This window comes from Epithele typhae (assembly GCF_022376455.1).
Source record: "Epithele typhae strain CBS 203.58 chromosome Unknown BXZ73scaffold_6, whole genome shotgun sequence".
Classification (NCBI taxonomy): Eukaryota; Fungi; Basidiomycota; class Agaricomycetes; order Polyporales; family Epitheliaceae; genus Epithele; species Epithele typhae.
Genome location: NW_025954197.1, coordinates 43,276 through 61,171, shown reverse-complemented (window position 1 = coordinate 61,171; position 17,896 = coordinate 43,276). Strand labels below are relative to the sequence as shown.

At 65.9% G+C, this 17,896-nt stretch overlaps 5 protein-coding genes and 1 non-coding gene across 6 annotated transcripts; 3 read left to right on the top strand and 3 right to left on the bottom strand.

Moving 5' to 3' along the window:
- Window positions 1–1,910: 1,910 nt before the first annotated feature.
- Window positions 1,911–4,783, bottom strand: BXZ73DRAFT_41840 (P-loop containing nucleoside triphosphate hydrolase protein; the record flags this gene model as incomplete). The annotated part of the gene is made up of 7 exons (XM_048018848.1): window positions 1,911–2,365; window positions 2,472–2,552; window positions 2,624–2,800; window positions 2,882–2,995; window positions 3,059–3,161; window positions 3,216–3,367; window positions 4,603–4,783. The coding sequence occupies 7 exons, from the start codon at window positions 4,781–4,783 to the stop codon at window positions 1,911–1,913; spliced, it is 1,263 nt and encodes a 420-aa protein (XP_047881070.1).
- Window positions 4,784–5,999: 1,216 nt separating this feature from the next.
- On the bottom strand, window positions 6,000–6,757 carry BXZ73DRAFT_74807 (uncharacterized protein; the record flags this gene model as incomplete). The annotated part of the gene is made up of 2 exons (XM_048022103.1): window positions 6,000–6,133; window positions 6,169–6,757. The coding sequence occupies 2 exons, from the start codon at window positions 6,755–6,757 to the stop codon at window positions 6,000–6,002; spliced, it is 723 nt and encodes a 240-aa protein (XP_047881069.1).
- Window positions 6,758–11,614: 4,857 nt separating this feature from the next.
- Window positions 11,615–14,448, top strand: BXZ73DRAFT_88100 (uncharacterized protein; the record flags this gene model as incomplete). Its single annotated transcript, XM_048024831.1, has 5 exons — window positions 11,615–11,684; window positions 12,218–12,354; window positions 12,486–12,601; window positions 12,719–13,572; window positions 13,901–14,448. The coding sequence occupies 5 exons, from the start codon at window positions 11,615–11,617 to the stop codon at window positions 14,446–14,448; spliced, it is 1,725 nt and encodes a 574-aa protein (XP_047881068.1).
- BXZ73DRAFT_t35 lies at window positions 11,780–11,852 on the bottom strand. Its single transcript has one exon. It is a non-coding gene; the product is annotated as a tRNA-Thr (tRNA).
- Window positions 14,449–14,992: 544 nt separating the features above from the next.
- On the top strand, window positions 14,993–15,685 carry BXZ73DRAFT_97974 (uncharacterized protein; the record flags this gene model as incomplete). The annotated part of the gene is made up of 5 exons (XM_048027547.1): window positions 14,993–15,024; window positions 15,084–15,201; window positions 15,271–15,331; window positions 15,390–15,510; window positions 15,562–15,685. 5 exons carry the CDS (start codon window positions 14,993–14,995, stop codon window positions 15,683–15,685), a joined length of 456 nt encoding a protein of 151 aa, XP_047881067.1.
- Window positions 15,686–16,828: 1,143 nt separating this feature from the next.
- Window positions 16,829–17,836, top strand: BXZ73DRAFT_74805 (uncharacterized protein; the record flags this gene model as incomplete). The annotated part of the gene is made up of 7 exons (XM_048022102.1): window positions 16,829–16,912; window positions 16,968–17,025; window positions 17,089–17,102; window positions 17,148–17,282; window positions 17,308–17,400; window positions 17,532–17,640; window positions 17,703–17,836. 7 exons carry the CDS (start codon window positions 16,829–16,831, stop codon window positions 17,834–17,836), a joined length of 627 nt encoding a protein of 208 aa, XP_047881066.1.
- Window positions 17,837–17,896: the final 60 nt, after the last annotated feature.

The following is a 17,896-nucleotide window of genomic DNA, read 5'->3' as shown; positions in this document are numbered from 1 at the left end:
TCAACAATCCGACTCCTTCAAACGAGGGCAGTCTGTGCGTTCCGGATTTACATCTAGCTCGGCCACCGTTAAGTAAAGTTTATCTCTGGTATTGTCACTCGCCCGTGATTTCCTTCCTCTATCTCCTTCGTCTCTGCCACACTCCCTCCCAGCCACGCAGCATGCATGACTCCGAAGCCTCCAGCTTCCGTGCGGCCGCGTCGAAGGTCAGCCTCGACAACGCTATTGATGATACCGACCTCGACGTCAGCGCCGCGCCCCATTGCGCTTCCGCATCTACGGATACACTCTTGACCTCACTGAAGGCGGCTCCGTCCCCTCCCTCGACGTCCCCAAAACCAGCGAATGCGTTCTCCGCCGTCCCACGATCCTCTTCCACCGCGACGCCAACAGCCGCGATGTCGATTCAAACCAACTCGCTAGCTCGGACTCTACCGCGTGGCCCTATGCCGTTCTTTCCTGGCATGTGCGCTCGCTATCGTACTGATCATTAGGCCAGGCCTCGTGCTGGGACATGTCCCGCCGATGTGGCTTAACCACAAAATCGGAGAACGCCTCCCCCTCTTCATCTAATCGCCATTCAGTAAGCCTCCTGCCATTTCCTTCAGACTCGAATTTACGGCCCGGGTCGCGTCGCCGGTCGACAACGCGATCCCAGTCGTGGTCATCGGCCTCCCCTCGACCTGATATACTTCAAGATCCTCCCGCGCTGGGTACTCCCCGGCTGCGTGGGCTACGTTACTGACGTCATTTGAGCCGGTTCCGCCGTCTGCCCTTTATTACCGTTGCGCTTGCCTCCCAGATCGGCATCACCAGCCTCCGGTCCTTGTTCGTCTTGCCTTTGTGCCCGTCTGTTGTTCCACAGGCTGGCGCCCTTGATCCCGAATCGTAGCACCGTGTCAATGATGTCGGCCGTGATCGTCATCTGGGCACTCATCCCGCGCGTGCGGCACGGCCTCACACGGCCGCCACGGCCCCGCCTTTGTTCTCGGTACAGACTCGTGACCCCTTTGCATTTTACTCGACATGGACGTGTGCTTACTCGTGCCCCCTTCCGCCCGCCTTGTCCCTGATTTGGCGTTGACCTTCGCGACGGAAGTATGAACTCAAACAATAGTGTACATAAGCAGCTGTTCCCCCGAAGAAGTAGTCCGCCCAATGCGTCGTCCTTCGTGTGGGCGAGCGGCATGCGTGCTCGCCGTGGCCTCCCTATCTCCGACCGTGCCCACACGAAGGTTCCCGTTTGAATGACGCGCGGGCTGCGCCCCCAGTGCGGAAGGCCTCGTGCCCGCGACCGACCGATCGGGATGGGAGTACTGGCCGGGCAGCCGCAGCCAGTGGCTCCCCTTTGGGACCACTCCGCGGGTGCGAGTTTGTGGCTGGGGTCTGAGAGCAATTATACACGGGCGGTGTCGGTGGGCAGTCCTCATGCCACAGCATCCCGACCAGTCGGGAAATTCCTGCGGGACTAGGGAACAGTTCTGGAAGCTTACTATTTGGGCTGCGCGTTGTGGTCGGCCGCAGACGGTTTCCAAGTACGTCCGCGGTCCGCAAATAGCAACTGACGAGCACAGACACCGTTCCGTTCTTTCCTGTCCATCAACGCTGATGGATAATTGTGTGTCCACGTCCAATTGTCCGTTCGATCCGACCGTTGATTTCCCCCGCATTCGGCGGACGTCTGTGCGCACCAATACGTCCGTGAAAATTGGGGCGAGGCGTCTGAGGGCTGGGCGCACTGTGAGTCACCCTCGGAAATTTCTCCGCGCCCGAGGCGGTATGAGTGCGGTCCGCTATCCAATGTAGAAGGCTCTAAGCATCACGCCCACACCAGCCGCCCCTCTCGACTCCCTCTACGACTCGACCACCCAGACCGCCGCACGCCACAGCCCGGCCACACGGTGGGAGGGTCACCCACTCCGACGCTCGGCGAACCGCGCCCTCGCGCGCTCCTGCTGCCGCGCCCGCTGCTCCGCCTTCGCCATCTTCTTCTCCTGCGTCTGGCTGAGCCCGCCGCCCGCCTCCATCTCCGCCGCGCTCGCGGCCTCGAACGCGTCGATCGCGCGCTCCATGTGCGCCTGCACCGCGCCCGCGTCGTACCGCTCCCCCGCGCGCACCGCCCACTCGAGGTCGAAGCCCCACCCGTGCCGGCCCCCATCGGCGAGGGGAACGGCGGCGGACGCGGTCGCGGTCGCGCGCCCGCCCTCGTCGCGCCACCAGCGGACGAACCACACGGCGGCGCGGGAGACGTCCGGGACGCCGCCGCGCCGGAGCATGCCGTGCCGCCGGGCGAGCGCCGCGAGGAAGTCGTGCAGGTCGGGCGTCGGGGGCGTGCCCGGCGCGAGGAGGCCGAGGTACGCGGGGGCTGCCGGGGACGTAATGCGGCGGCGCACACAAGGAAGACGGAACGCGAGGGAGGGGGCAGGCGGTCAGCACCTCGTGTGGGGGGGCACGCCCGGCGGGGGACGCACCGGCGGGGTCGAGCACGTTGAGGCGGTAGAGCAGATACGCCGCGAGCGCTTCGGTGTCGTAGAGGCCCTCCTTGATCCCGGCTGGATTGGGTCGAGGGGGGACGGGAAGTACATGAGCGGCGGACTGAGCGGGAAGGAAGGGGCGCACGGACCAATGAGTGCGAGCTTGACGCCGCGCTCTGCGCCCGCGGCGCCGTTGCCAAGGAAGGGGAGCATCACCCCGGGCGAGTCGAACGCGTACACGAGCGGGTCCGTCGAGAGCTTGAGGCGAGTGGAGAGCACGCGCGTCATTCCTGGCTGCGCAGAAGTGCGGAACGCCTTGGGCGTCGCTGTGGGCACACGCGAGAGGAAACACGGAGATGGGAGCGTGAGTGCCGGCGAGAAGAATATCAAAGAAGACGGCCACTCACGTCCTGCTATGCCGATGTTCCTCAGCGCATTCAGAAGCGTCGACTTGCCGACGTTGGGCATTCCGACCACCAGCACGTTGAGCTCCGTCCGGTATGGGTGGGCTTTGGCCACGTCTGTGCGAAAAAGAAGGGTGAAAATTGCGGAAGAGGCGCGCGCAGAACAGTGACGAGACGCACTGACGAGAAGTTCATTGAGCGCTTTGATGTCCCGCTGCTGGTTCCAAGACGCAAAGAAGGTTTTCTGGTGGGGGTACTTGGTCGCGAGGGCGCGCTGGAAGGGCTGCGCAGGATCAGGAGTGAGCATCAGTGCGCCGACGAGATTCTGGTCGCGAACCTTGATGCCCCATTCCGGTACGAGATCTCGTTTGCTGAAGACGACAAGCCGCTCGCAGACTGCGGAGTAGCTCGGGCCGTTGAGTGACGCATCGACGGAGGACGACGGAGCCGCAGCTCCGGCGCGCTCTTTTCTCCATTTCTGTAGAATGTCTGTGACAAAGCATGTCAGCAGAAGGTAATTGAAGGGGCTAGGAAGCAGATGAGAAATAAATTTTCTGTCGCAGATAAATGGCATTTCCCTCTCACTCATGCATCCGGAAAACGATCACGGCATCCGTGGAACCAGACCTCAAACCCAGTCGAGAACTAGGTCCTAAGAGTCACATATCAACGGACGCATCCGCACAGACTTATAAACGTCTGTAGAGTACAGTTGACTGATGTGCCCGCTGTAACGGAAGCTGAGCCGGTGCGGGGCTTTCGCGTCGAGTCTGTTCTCACCCGGTGGTCCTAGCGGGGTAGGACTCCTCGAGGAGGCTTGCACTTCGAAAATGAGATCGCAGTGGGAACCTGCATGTTTTCTACGCGAGCCCGGGTCGACGTAAACTGCTAACCAGCTGGTGACCCACAACGCAACAGTGCAGGGGCCGGTCCGATGAAAGATTGGAAGGCATCCACGGCAACGCTTTTACATACTCCGTGCCCTTGGCAGTATACTGCTCTGGAGCATGGAGGAACGAGAGATGACATGGCTGAAGCGGCCGATGAAGGAAAACCCATGGGGCACTGTCACACCAAAAAATCAGAGGCCCATCTGACGGTGCAACCATGCTCTCCATTGATCATCCTTCTATCCACCGACATGGTTCCGACATGAGTATCGGCGTCATGATAATCTGAACGCTAACGGCCATCTCCGCGTCGCTCCACGCGCGACCTGACGCATCAAGCACCTGGACGCCGGATGGTCGAATCTTCAGTGCCCAGTCCGTAGCGACCTGTCGCTACGGGCAGGCCAGAGCAGAACAACCGTCCCCCATAACCTGTACCACACGCTACGGCGCCTGGCGACCCGTTGCGAGTGAGCCCCACTCTCATTGTCTCCCTCAACACAAAGAGGCAGGCACACGCGCTATTCTTACGCAGCACGGCAGCTTCTCGTTATCACGCTCGCACGCGGGACCGCTCTAAGGCCTCCCGTAACAAGGTGGCCCGCGAGCGGACGGTGCCCCCGTGTCAGCGCCGCGCCACGAAGGCGATGGCGCGGTGCCAGCGCGGGACACGCAGCCCCCCGCAGCCCGGACTCGAGCTCGAGGCACGCCCTCGAGCCCGAGCCCAAGGCCCCGGCAAAAAGGCGTCGTTGGCCCCGGGCACAGAGCCGGCGCGAGTCTGAGACGAAAGGACGAAAAGGAGAGAGGTGAGCGGCGGGGACGGCGGGCGGGGACGCGCACCTTCGAAGTTGCGGTTGATGCTCGTGAGCGGCAGGCGGGCGTCGCGGAGCTCGAGCACGACGTCGGTCTTGTTGAGCAGCGCGGGGAGCTGCTTCTGGAACGCGAGCATGTGGCCCGGGAACCAGGACGGCGGGGCGGGCAGCGCCGGGAAGGGGAGGTGCGTCAGCAGCGCCATGCGTCCGTGCGGCGGGGTGGACAAGGGCGCGGCGCGGCGCGTGTGGCTGGGGGGCGACGGGGCCGGGGCGAGCGCGGGCTTGGAGTGCGTCCGGGGGCGCGGGTGTCGGCGACTCGGCGGCGAAGGCGGGGGTGGCGGGGCGTCGGCGGCGAGGGGCGGGACGGGGTCGGCGACTCGGCGGTGGCGGTGAACGGTGACGGTGGAGGAAGAAGGCGGGCGGGGCGCCAAACAGGCCACGGCCCACGACGCGGCCGGCGCTCGGGTGCTCCCGGTGAGTACCGTGCGATCGGTCGGGCGCGCGGGCTGCAGCGTGCCTGGGTCCCGGGTCCCCTTCGCGCGCACGGACCGACCGTCCCCCGCTCGCTGGTCGCTGCCGCGCCGCAGCCCTTGGCGGGCCCGCCACGTCGCGCCCAGAGTCACCTCCCTCGCGCGCAGGTCCAGGGCCAAGCGACACCCGTGGGGCGGCGGCGCAGACCATCGCGCGCGTCCTCCGCTGGCAGAGCACGCCCGCTCGCTGACGCGCGCTACGGACCCAGGCGGTGGGCGTGGACGCATCGAGGAGGCACCACGCGGGAGTGGACGAGTCACGGCACCCACAAGGCAAGCTGCCGCCGCGCGCCAGTCCACTCTCGATCGCCGCTGGGGACGAGACCGATCGTTTCGATCCCTCGGTTGATCGCGAGCGAACCGCAGGCGCGGGGATGACGCGCACCTCGCTCGGCGTGCCACAGGGCGTACACAGGACCGACCGCAGAGGCCCCAGAACACACGATGCAGTGCTTCCGCAGCCCACGAGGACAAAGCACCCAGTCGCGGCGTGAGTGGCGGGGACAGTCTACTGGAATTGACCATTGCCCTCGAAAGCTATCCTAGCCGAAACCAACCTACGTATACGTACACCAAGGTCATAAGCCTAACGACCTCCAGAGCGAGCCTACCGATATGTACAAAAGAGCGAGCATGATCAAGAATTCAACCCAGTGAGATGAGTGGCTTGCCACACGAGCGTGATGGAATGGGGATATAACGGAGCCTGGAATATATGCGGTTTCATATCCGTACTAAGCAGCATGCCGGGGACGTCGAACAACATAGAGGGAGCAGTGGGGAGCGGGGGGCCGCGAACGACCAGCGATAGACACGGGGGGCAACGCACGAACGTCTGGAGCGCGTCTGAGCGAGATCCAGCCGTTAGAGAGCGAGCAACGTACCATACTCATACCCAGCCGTCTCCACCCTTGCCGATGGCGTCGAAGCTCTTCCCGCTCCGTGTCTTGCGCTCGTTGAGCACATGGACCGCGTCGAGGTTGATGAGCTTCTCAGACGGCGGTGGCGACCCTCGACCCATCCCTTCCATCCCTTTCGTGTAGCGACCCGCTTCTTACGCTCCTTCTTCGGCGCCGTCATCTCGTTCTCCACGCTCTGCGCACGGTCCGTGAGGTCGTCGAGGTCGTCCGGGGTGTATGGCCGTTTAGACGACGCAGAGGTGCGCGAGGAAACCGAGGGACCGGGGGTGGGGGGCGGGGAGGAGGGCATGGGTGGAGGAGAGAAGGACGCAGAGCGCTGCAGGCTAGGGATGACGATCTGTGGTCGCGCTTGCCAGAAGGACGACGCGGTAGTGCGGGGCGGGGCGTGGGGCGCGGCCTTGGGCTTGTCGGTGGAGGAAGACGCGTGAGATGGTGGGAGGGGTGGGGGGAGGTCGGACGACTTGTGCGTGGTCTTGACGCGCTTTGCGGGGGCCTTGTCGCGCTCGGCCTCCTTCTCCCTCGCGGCCTTGTCGCGCTCCCGGTCTCGCTCGTGCCTCTCACGCTTCTCCTTCTTCCGCTCCCGCTTCGCTTGAATCTCTTCCTCGGACGGGCGGGGCATGGGGACGCCGTTCAGTAAGCTTGTGAGGACGTCGCGCGTGGGACGCGGGTCGAAGTCGCCAGAGAGAACGGAGGTAGCAGTGCGGCGCCGTTTGGCGGGATAGGACATGAGAGGGGGATGGTGGTGGTTGGGGGGAGAGAAGCGGGGCGTGGAGAGATATGGCGGGGGTTTGTATTCTGCTGGGCGAGAATAGAATTACGTAATAATATAGAAAGTTCGAACCCCCTTCTATCGCATGGGATTCGCCGCTCGAATCTGATTTCAATCTCGACAATGCGCTTTTGTTCTCGCCCCTGCCGCCCCTCCGTCCGCGAGGCCCGGCTGGAGGCTGCTTTGTGCCCCGGCCCCGCCCCGCCGTCGCCGCGCGCGGGCGGAAGGAGCCCCTCTCGCGAGCCCGGCCGAGGACGGTTCGGTTCGGGGGGCAGGCTAGCTGGGTATGGTGCCCCCACGCCGTCCGCCATAGGTCCCAAAATTAAAGTTCTCCGTCCCGCGCCTCGTCCTCGTGCCGGCATCTGATCCCAGCCAGGTTTCAGCAGCTTCCCGCCCCTGCCCATTCCCACCTCTCCACCAGTCCCCACTAGCCACCGTGGGCCAGCCCCGCCCGCCCGCCGTCTTCCATTGCTGCAGATCCACCGCCAGCTCTCAACCTCCCACGCCCACTCACCCCTTCCCGGCGCCAGCTTCCGCGCCCACGCTACCGGCCTTGGCCAGCCTCTGTCCGGCCTGCCCTTTGCTCCGCCAGAACCCAGCACCCGGCCTCCCGCGCACCCAGCATTGCACCACAACACGCTCAGCCCGCGCGCCCGCGCCCGCGCCCCCCACGGTCGTCCTATCGTCCTCTCCCTGCGGCCTCCATTCCAGAACCGCTCCGCAGACAGGGTCCCGGGTTGCCATCCATCAATACCCGCCCCCAACCAGGGTCCTCGCCCGCACATGACCGCGCCGGTCCCATTCGGGCGCGCGACACTCGTCCATCGCTCGCGCCCCGTGTCACTCTAGTTCGACCTCATCGAACGTCCTCGTGCTCCCTGCCCACTTCTCGCCCCCACCTTCCGTCCCGGGCGCAGGAACCCTTATTTCTCCATCCTCCCGCGGTCACCCGCTCGGGGTCCCTCAACATAGCCCAACTCCATCTCCGCCGTGACTGGTCCTGAGTCAGCATCTCGACTTCGTGCGTCGCGCCCTGGCCAGTCCCGCGACCGCCCTCTCGTCCCACCCACCACTCGACGGCGTCCCACGTCTGCCGCCCGACGTAGATCTTCGCCCAGGGGACGGCCGAGTCAAGAGACAGCCGCTCAGCCGCTCTCCCGGCGACCAGCTCAATTGCCCGCCCATCAAGGCAGGCATCACGCCCGCTTCCTCCTCCCTCTTCCATCCGTGCGCTCGCACGGCGGGCCTTTCGTCGACGCCCCCGCCTGCGTGCTTCTGATCCCGCCGTCCTCAAGGCGACCGACGTCGCTTAGCGCAGCGAACCGCCGCCCGCGCGACGCTGCACCCACAACTGCACGCCAATCGGCCCGCTGGATCTGCTAGCTCGCTCTCGCCCTCCTCCCGCTACGGCGGCCTCTCACTGCCGTCTCTACGTCCAGCTAGGAGCGCTGCTCGGCCGCGTTCTCGCTCGCTCGCCGCCGTGGCGCCGACTCCCCCGTCCTATAAGCTCAGCTCGCCAGCCTCCCCGCCCGAGCCTCCCACCCCGCCGCCGCACTCCAGAGGGCTCCTCGCGCACCCCGGCCCCCAGTCGCCCGCTCGGACTCGCCGCGTCTCCCTTGGCGCCCTGCCAGTGGGCACGGACCCACGGGCGCCTGCACTATCCCGTTGTCTTGCCAGCCGGCGTTGTACGACGCGTCCTCTAGGCCTTTCGCTTTTGTCTTCCGTCGGCAGGCATATCGATAGGTATCTATGCGCGTGCTTGCGTTCTACGGCCTACGGGAACAGGGCACCCGCCCGCCGTCGTCGCTCGCAGCGCTACCGCACAGGCGGCCCCCCTGCCGCGCAGTCCGGAGCAGCCGCTAGGACGCGCCGCCGCCGTGCGCGGCCCCCCCCTCCACCGCACCTCCGGGAGGTCCTGCGGCCCCGCAGAGTGCTCGGTCTCGCGACGGCGCCTCCGGGTCGTCGTCGGCGCTCGCCCGCTGCGCCAATTGCCACTCGCCACTCGCACATCGGCCGCTCGTCCTTGACTCTGAATTCCCGGCAGAAGGTGCGGCGCGCAGCTTGTGCGGATATAGCAGCGCGCTGACGTTGCGCGTGTTGGCCTCTCACTCCGCAGGGCTCCCCCATGGGACAAACCAACCAGACGCGGGATGCGCAGCTCGCGGGCGGTTCAGCTTCCGCCGCTGAGTTGGGACTTCTGGAACAGTTGCTAACGCCTGTATTTTGTTACAGAATAATCGCATTTGGCTGCTGACCGTTTTCCCAGCTTCGCGCAAGTCGATGACTCGATAGGGGCGTCCCCAGCCCGCGCCTGCCTTTCTCGTGCTCCGGTGACTGTCGACGTGGTGGGAGGCTGTCCGGTCGACCACAAGGAATCGCCCCGAGGCTCCTGGAACACAGCCAACCGCCCAGTCGTCCCGGTCTCAGCAGTGCATGGAACCAACACGGAATGCGAGTTCGGACGCCACTGGAACGGGGCGGTGCCACTCCCCGCGTCCGACAACAGCCGCTCCGACGTCCGCCATCGGCCACCTATCGCGTCGCCGTACTCAACGATGTCGGACCGAGGTCCTGCCTCGAGCTCATGTCGGACTGTCATGGCATCTGTGGCTTGGTCGGTGGATCCTGCACTCTGCGGAGCGAGCCTGCTGACCACGCACAGCCCGATGGGTCCAGCATGCCATGCCGGTGTTCACCGCCTCGCTATTCCTTCCGCCTCGCTGCCTGCGATCCCAAGGCCTGAGCCGTCGAATTCACCATGCCTTACAGCTCCCTTCAGCAAAGGTAGCCGCCCACGACCGACCCGCTCGACTCCGCTTCCCTTCTTTTTTTGCGCGCCGGTAAATCTTCACAAAACCTGACGGACGCCGTGATGGCTCCGGCCGGAGCCCCCCGGAGCGATCATCCACCGCGCCATTTCGCCGGCGACAGGATCATCATTCCACGCGTCGAAGTCGACATACGTCTACCGCTCCCGCTATTGTTCTGGGGTCGACGTCAATGCATGCTTGCTTGCCTTCCGCTCGGCGCTCTCGTGAGTATTCGTTGGCATTTTCCTGTTGTCACGCAGGTCTACGGAGAACGAGTAAGTATAGCAGCAGCGTTCAGTGTCATGCGCTCCGACACACCGGCGCGTGCCTCCGATTTATTGCGCTCCGTTCTTAGGCCCCAGCGTCCAGAGCCAGAAGCCAGAGCTCGCGCGTCTCGGCCCGGCGCCACCAGACCTGCGGTGTCCACGTCGGGCTAGCAGCCGCGCCCAGGCAGCCGCAAGCGTCCGAAGTAGGTTCGGCCGGCACGGTCTCCAGCACGCGTACGTACGTGCGGCGGGAACCCCCGGGACAATCAATGGCACGCCTTTGCATCCGACGCGCGACGACGGCGAACTCTGGCGAACTCCCTCGCGGGCTCCCGGCACGCGGCGAGGCAATCTAGTTTGGCATCTCCCCGGTCCCCGCCGCCCGCGCACTCGCTCGCGCGAACGCCCGCGCACGCGCAGGTACAGCATCCGCGGGTTCTCTGCGGATGTGCGCAAGCGATGCCGGTCCCGCAGGTCCCGCGTCTTCTCGCCGGACGCTTTCGCAAAGGGTCGGCTGCGGGGTCGTCCCCGCGACTACATGATACTTACTAGTCTTGGAGCCCGTTCCGAACTTCCCGGCGCGCGCGCCGCGCCGCCATACGACCCCGCCGCGCCGGCCCGCCCCCGCCCGGACCGCGCGCCGCCATACGTTACGCAAACCCCCACGCCGCTGGGGCTTCCGCAAGCATAGCGGCACCTGCCTCCGCATCCTGCTCCGGTGGACGCGCGCGCCCCGCCTCCCCACGGGACCCAGTACTGTTTAGTCTGGCTGGGCGGACGGACCCGGTGGCTCGGCAGATCTTCTGTAGCGGGGGGGGGGGGGGGGGGGGGGGGGGGGGGGGGGGGGGGGGGGGGGGGGGGGGGGGGGGGGGGGGGGGGTAGTGCTGGCGGAGGACCGAGCGGTGGCGCGGGCGATCGTTCTGCCTCCCCCGGTCCACGGCTGACAGCGAGATCAACCAAGCGCGACGGACGTGTATACACGGGCGGGCGCGCGTGGGATGCTGACGGTGGTGATGCGGACGCCCGCAAGTCCACATCGTGCACCAAGCACCACCGCACGCTTCCCCTCCCGTGGGCTGGGGAGGTCCGCCCGGTCCGCGCGGACGGTGCGGCCCGCAGCGAACCGTCCAGCATCACCGGCGGAGTTGGGCGTGCGGCCCCGGCGCTGGACCTCTGACTGGGCAAGTGCTTTGTGCGGCGCGTCGGCGCACCGCGAACCCAAGTACCATCCCCCCGCGGGACACGTCCTGCCGCATCGAGTCCACCGTGCGGCTTCTGCAGCACGGTCGCAAAACCCCTTTCCGTGTACGTACACAGGCACGCGCCCCCAGTGCACCCCGCGGCGACCTACCTCCGCCCGCCACGCCGCGATTGGTCCGCGCGCGGGCTTCGCGAACCCCGCCCCCCGGTCGGCCAACTGTACCCCGCCGCCCTGGCGGCGACGGTGGCGGCCGTAAGGACGACGATACACGCACATATATGTACCGCACAGGTGTCAGGCTGTCAGCAGCGCGCGAAGCTCGAGCCGCGGCGCCAAGACGCGGATGTCATGGCCCAATTGCAAGGGGGGAGCGACCAGCACTCCGGCACGGTTTGGCAGCGAACCTGAACAGGTGCAGCCTGGGCTCTGTCGAGGGGCACCGGAGAGCGACGGGGGTCTTGGGATCTGCTTCCCCGCCGGGCTGCCGTTCGGGTAGGGAGAAGCTGCACTTACGGCGTTGTACGACACAGCGCAGATCATGTTGAGGAAGGGGGGCGAAAGGAGATTTGGCGCCGAACTGCCTGGCTGGATGTCTACAGCCTCGAAGAGTAGCCAAAACCTGAATCGGGAGCCATTTGTATCGAGCGCCGACTTAGAGATAGGACAATACATCAGCAAAAAAGCATTGAAAGTCTTAGGATTGTTCCCACTAGCCGACTTGAACGACTGACCTCGTCATTACTAGTGACGCGCTCTACCAGCTGAGCTAAGCGGGAATTAGATGTTCAGAGTCTTAGCAACTAATGTAGCTATCAATGCGCATCATATCGGCGGGATATCGGAGCGCCGCCGAGTCGCAAATCGCGAGGTGAGCTCGCCAAGCAGTGGCAAGGGGCGCACTCCTCCTCCTCGCTTCTTCGCCCTCTGCTGCTCATTTTCGGCCCCTCCCCCCAGCCTCCGCCGAGGACCCATGCACTCCTATTACCCCCAGGACGGCGGCCCGCGCGACAGCGGGGACATCTACGCTGGCGGCAACCCCTCCGGCGCCCCGCCCCAGCAGATAAACTTTTCCCAACAGCAGCTCGGCAGCATGCAGCAGCAGGTCAACATGGACATGCTCGAGAACTTGCTCGCCATGCAGGACCCCTCCGCTCAGGCGGCGGCCACCAAGGACACGGACAGGCCGGGTCGACGCCGCAGGCTTTGTTGGAGCATCAGCTGAGGCTCAGCCAGCTGCAGCAGTTGCAGCAGTTGCAGAACCAGATCTTCCAGCAGCAGGTAAGCCTTTGCCTTCACTCTGGTGGCGAGGAGGCTGGGTGGTGGAATTGGGACGCGCTGGGAGGAAAAGGATAGGATGAGGGACCCTATCAGCGTTTACCTTGCTCACTCATGGTTCTGGATTCGTGTAGCTGGAGATACTCAGCGGCCAAACGTCGTTCAGCAACAGCGGCAGCAATCTGCCCTCCATCATGGACCGCTCGAGAGATGCCGCGCAGTATGGACATGGACTTCCAACTCCAGGTGTGTGATAAGTTCGTTTTTCTGCGCATTCGTCCTGAGAGGAGTGCAGGCCCGTCGGGTGAACTCGGGCCACTCAAAACACGGACTTCGTCTCCCCCATGCTCCTCCACTCGAACGGCAGCAACCTGAGCTCCATGGTGCAAAACACATCAATGCTCCCCAACTTCATACCTCAGATACCCCACCACATGCTCCCGAGCGCCCCACACTCCGCGCCCGCGAATCTCGTCTTCAACAGCCCCGGCTTCCCGCTGCCCTCGCCCGGCGACATGGACCTGAGCGAGCTGCCGCCAATCTCGAGCCCGATGCTCGACTCATACGGCACCTCGGCAAATAGTCTGCCCCCGACCGGCCCCGGCCCCTCCGCGCACCCCGCCACCCGGATGCGCGGCGCGACCTCCGCCACCAAGCGGCCGAACGCGTCCTCGAGCGGCGACGAGTCCGCGGCGACGAGCCGGCCCGCGCGCAAGCGGCCGTCGCCCGGCGACCGTGCGCTGGGCAAGCGGCCGACGATGCGCGCGACGCGCTCCGCGACGTCCACCCCGCTCTTCCCCGCCACCGCCCCCGGCGGCGGCGGCGGCGGCATGCGCGCGTTCGGGGACGTGCCCGGGGACACGCCCTCGCCCGTCGACCCGCCGATGCCGCCCCCGGCGCACCCCACGGGCCCCGCGGACGGGCCCCCAGCGGCGGTCGCGCGCCCGTCGCACTCGCCCACGCCGCCGCTGCCGGCCACGCCCGCGTCGCCGGCCGTCGGGGGCGGGAGTGGGGTCGGGGCGCACCCGAGCCACCTCACGCCCGTGACGCCGTCGACGATCCTCAACCTGGGACGGCTCGCGGGCGGGAACGCGGGGCGGGGCGGCAAGGCGAAGGACGGGCGGCCGGCGACGAGGTCGAGCACGGGGGCGAAGGCGAAGGCGGCGGATAAGGGCCCTGGGGGCCCGTTGATCAGCCCGGCGCTGAAGCCGATCAGGCCTGGTGAGTCGTCGCGCTCTCTGTCGTGGTCGTGCGGTCGTGCGGGTGGATGCGGTCGTAGGCGGGCGGTCTGTCGAGTTTTGAGGCCTTTTGCGGGGAAACTAACCGCATACATGATGCGCAACGGGCTGCGAAGCGTTTCGCGATGGTGGTCAGATGCCCACCTTAATTTCATGTGGCTAGGATGTCCGAATTCCCTGCACGACAGGACTCGGGCGTGTTGCTCGCTTCCTATCTGCCGGAGTGGTATTCGGAGCCTGCATATAGCGGAGTCTCAGGAATGTGCTTCATGCGGCTATGACATTTCACTGACGCTTCGCCGCCTTCGCAGCGGGCAATGCGGTCGTGACGCCAACTACGGCGTCCCCCAGCTCGCCCTTCATGCAGCCGGGCGTCCGCAAGTCCTCGCACAAGGCCGCGGAGCAAAAACGACGCGACTCGCTCAAGACGTCCTTCGACGACCTCCGCATCCTCCTGCCGCCCATCCCGCTGCCGTCCGAGGACGGCTTCCCGGACGAGCCGATCCTGCCCGGGGCGATGCCGCCGAGAGGCCCGCCAAAGGGCCATGCGGAGGGCCCGAACCGCGGCGTGAGCAAGCTGCAGCTGCTCCGGTGCGGGAACGAGTTCATCAAGGTCCTCAAGGGGCGCATCGACCGCCGGGACGACGAGATCGAGCGGCTACGGCAGGAGGTGCGCCGGCTGCAGGTGTGCGCGGGCGAGGACACGGCGGCAGCGTCGGCGGAGGGCCAGGAGGCGATCGACCTCGAGTGCGACCTGGACGCGTGCGAGCAGACCGCGGGGATCTTCGGGCGGGCGATCGCGGGCATGGGCGTCCGCGCGGGCTCGATCCTCGAGGGCGACGATGAGGGCGAGGAGTAGACGGCTGGCGGCAGCCTGCTGGTGTGTGGGTGCACGGGTTCTCGGACGGGCCTGGGCAGGTTTGTGGGGGCGGTGGGCTATGGAAATGCGTGCTCGATCTGCAGACAATGTGCGTTAGAGTTGTGTCGATCAGTAATACCCGGTATGTTATGTTGTAACAATTTAGGGCGGTATGCCCACAATCACCGTCACCGCGGGGAACACACGAGGCGCAGGGCCGCGTTGAGGGCGTGCAGCACGGAGGCAGCCGCGCGGGGGGCATGAGGCTCGCAACCCGCGGGCCACGAGCGTGTTTACCTCAGATCAGAGGGTGTGTGCGCGGAGGCGGTGCGCGGCTGGGCCAGGCGCGATCACGATCTTATCGCAGATCCCGGGCTGCTACGAGGCCGGGGCCCGGGCCCCGACTTTCCCGGTCGGCGTGGGAGCGGGACGCCGGCGAGAACACGTGGCCGCCGTTGCCGTGGCCATCGCAGCCGCTGCCTCGCTCACCACCGCGCCCTCCGCCTCCCGAGCCCCGCCTCCCGCCCGCCGCACATCGCCCACCATGTCGCAGCAGCTCAACGCCATGCACCCCATGTGAGTGCGCGCCCGGCGAGCGATGCGTGAGAACTCACCTCCCCGCGCGCACCTCCCAGGTCCCTCATCTTCCTCCTCCACATCGCGCTCGACGTGCCCATGGCCGTCCAGGGCCTCTGGTCGCCCCTGAGCCTCCCCTTCCTCCAGCTGAACAACACCGCGCTCGTCTTCATCAAGGTGCGCCGCGCGCGCCCCTGTCCACCGTACCGTTCGCTGGTCTCACGCCGCCCGCCGTTCTCGCCGCAGATGTACGCGTCCCTCGTCGGCGGGACGTGCGTCGCCGCGCTCCTGAGCTTCAACCTGCCCGGTGCGTCCTTCACGCGCATGCGCACGCGGACCGCGGGCTGACCGGCAGCGGTGCGCAGAGTTCCTCCCGGGCAAACGCGCGTTCGCGATCGCGCTCTGCGTCTACCACGCCACGGTCTCGACCGTGCTCTTCAACGCGCCGCGCTTCATCCCGCACACGTTCGGGCCCGTGTTCGAAGCGTGCGTCTTCTCCTCCCCATCCCTCTCACGTGGCGCTCACGGCGGCGGCAGGTACAAGGCGACGCCCGAGCACGTCTGGGGGTGCCTCCACGGCATCCTGGGCTTGCTCTTCGCGATCTGGTGGCAGGTGACGCTGCCGTACGTCGCGGCGATGCCGCGGATGAAGGCGCAGTGAGGGTGGGCAGGTCTAGGGGGCGTTCGACCGCTAAGTTGCTCGCTCTCGTTTCCGTCTTGCTCTTGCTTTATCTGGAGCCGTGTGCGGCTACCCTAGGGAACGACGATGCGTCCGTGGGGCGGTGTAATCCGCCCGTCTGTATGCTCGTGAAGTTGTACGCCGGGTTTTTGGGTTGAATGGATAGATGGGGGATGTGATTTATGGCGGTTTGAATCAATCACGGGGCCGACGTCTGAGGGTCTGCTCTGGCTTGCGGCCGCTGCCTGGCTGGCGTGCAGGCAGCCGGTGGGTAGGACCGGTCGGAAATCTTTCAGTGCGCCTGTGCTCCCTCTCTGCGGCCTTCTGTTCCGTCGCTAAAAGCCGATGACAGGGCATGCGACTGCGCACAAAGGCATCCGAACCTTTCGGAGGGAAGATCTGCCATCTGCCACGGCGTTGACGTTCATGGGCATTGACCGACACGACTGGCCGTGGATAGATGCCTCGCCAGTCGCCCATGCGTCTGATGCACAGCAGCCAGACACAGACAGCCCATTTGACAGCTGTAGTTGAAGCACGTATGCTTCTCGGGCTTCCTACTCTCAAGCTGGCCACAAGGGCGCCAAAGGCATCGTTGGGGGTGTCGTCCTCCAACTTGCTGCAGGGAACGTCGCACCCTCGACCCGTGTACGTTCCGGCCCATGGTTCTCTTGTGCAACGGACCGACGCGGCACCGCTCACCCTCACTCAATGCAGAGCAATATCCGAGGCGCATGTCTTCCCATGATCCTCCGCGGCATGCCCGGACAATTCACTCCACTCCTGGCGACGTCGCGCCCGCGCCCCCTCCGATACTTTCCTTCAAACAAACCCGGCGTTCGGCCTTCGACGCGGCCCGCGCACAGGTCTGCATGCGCGCTGCGCACAAATGACTCGCGCCAAGCTCTCGAAGGCCGACACGCGACCGTCCTGGTGCATACTAGGTCCCCTCCCGCTGACCCAGCGTTACTCCGCCGGTTCTAGCAGGGATGTTCCCCAGTTTGTCCGCCGACACTTCACGTCTCCCGGCCGGGACGCAGTCAGCGTATAATCGCCTCCGAGCAGCACGAATCGCCCGCGCCCGCGGTATTCCTAGGCCTCTATCGACCACGACTCTGAGCAGATATGTTCAGGTTCTCCGTCGCGCTCGCGCTCCTCCCCGCCTTCGCCATGGGCCACGCCGTGGTAACGCAACCCGTGCTGCGCCAGGTGCGTCCGTCGCCTCGTGAGTCCCGAGGTGTGGATGCTGACCGGTTGTGAACAGCCTGGGGCGGCCAGTCTCGCAGCGTGCGGCTCCGCGGTCGAGGCCAAGTTGAAATCTGGTGCGTTCTTATATCGGCCTCGCGCCACGTACACTCGCTCTAACCGCAACTACACGCATTCAGACCCGACCGGCCCGGTGTGTTTTCAAGTTGCACTTTGTGAGCGAGGTATATACGTACAGCTCACGGGCGTCGTCCCACCGCGGCAGATCGAAAACTCTGTCAAGGCCATCGACAGCACGACCACCACCGACTGCGCGCTGTACCAGTGTCGGGGGTACAAGGCGGGTCCCAGCGCGCCGCTCGCTCCCCCTCTTGTGCCGCACGTTGACCGGCCCGTAGTTCGAGGACAACGCGGACAACGTCGCGACGTACTCGCCCGGGGACGTCGTCAACTTCCACGTCGACCTCGTCGCGCACCACACCGGATTCGCCGTGCGTGTGCCCTCTCCTGCTCGCCTCTCCCTGCCCCCTGCCCCTTCCTCCTTGCGCCCACTGCCTCCCCGCTCCCACCTCTCGTCTCCGACGCTTTGAGCTCACGCCGCCGCCGCCGCCGACGCCCGCAGAACATCTCCGTGATTGACCTCGCGGCGGACGCGCCCCTCGCCCGCCTCTTCACCTGGCCCGTGTACGCGAACAGCAACCTCGGGCCCGCGGACTGGCCCGCGAACGAGAGTGAGCGCCGTCGCCATGTCGCTCGCACAACGTCGCGGAGAGGCTGACGGGGAAGGGCGCAGCGAACTTCAACGTGACGATCCCGGACCTCGGGGGCGTGTGCGCGGAGGCGGGCGCGTGCGCGATCCAGTGGTGGTGGTACGCGACCGAGAACGGGCAGACGTACGAGAGCTGTGTGGACTTTGTGGGGGCGTGAGGGTCGTGGGGGGCTGGGGGCGTGACGTGGTCGCAAGGATTTTGATATGCGGATCGGGCG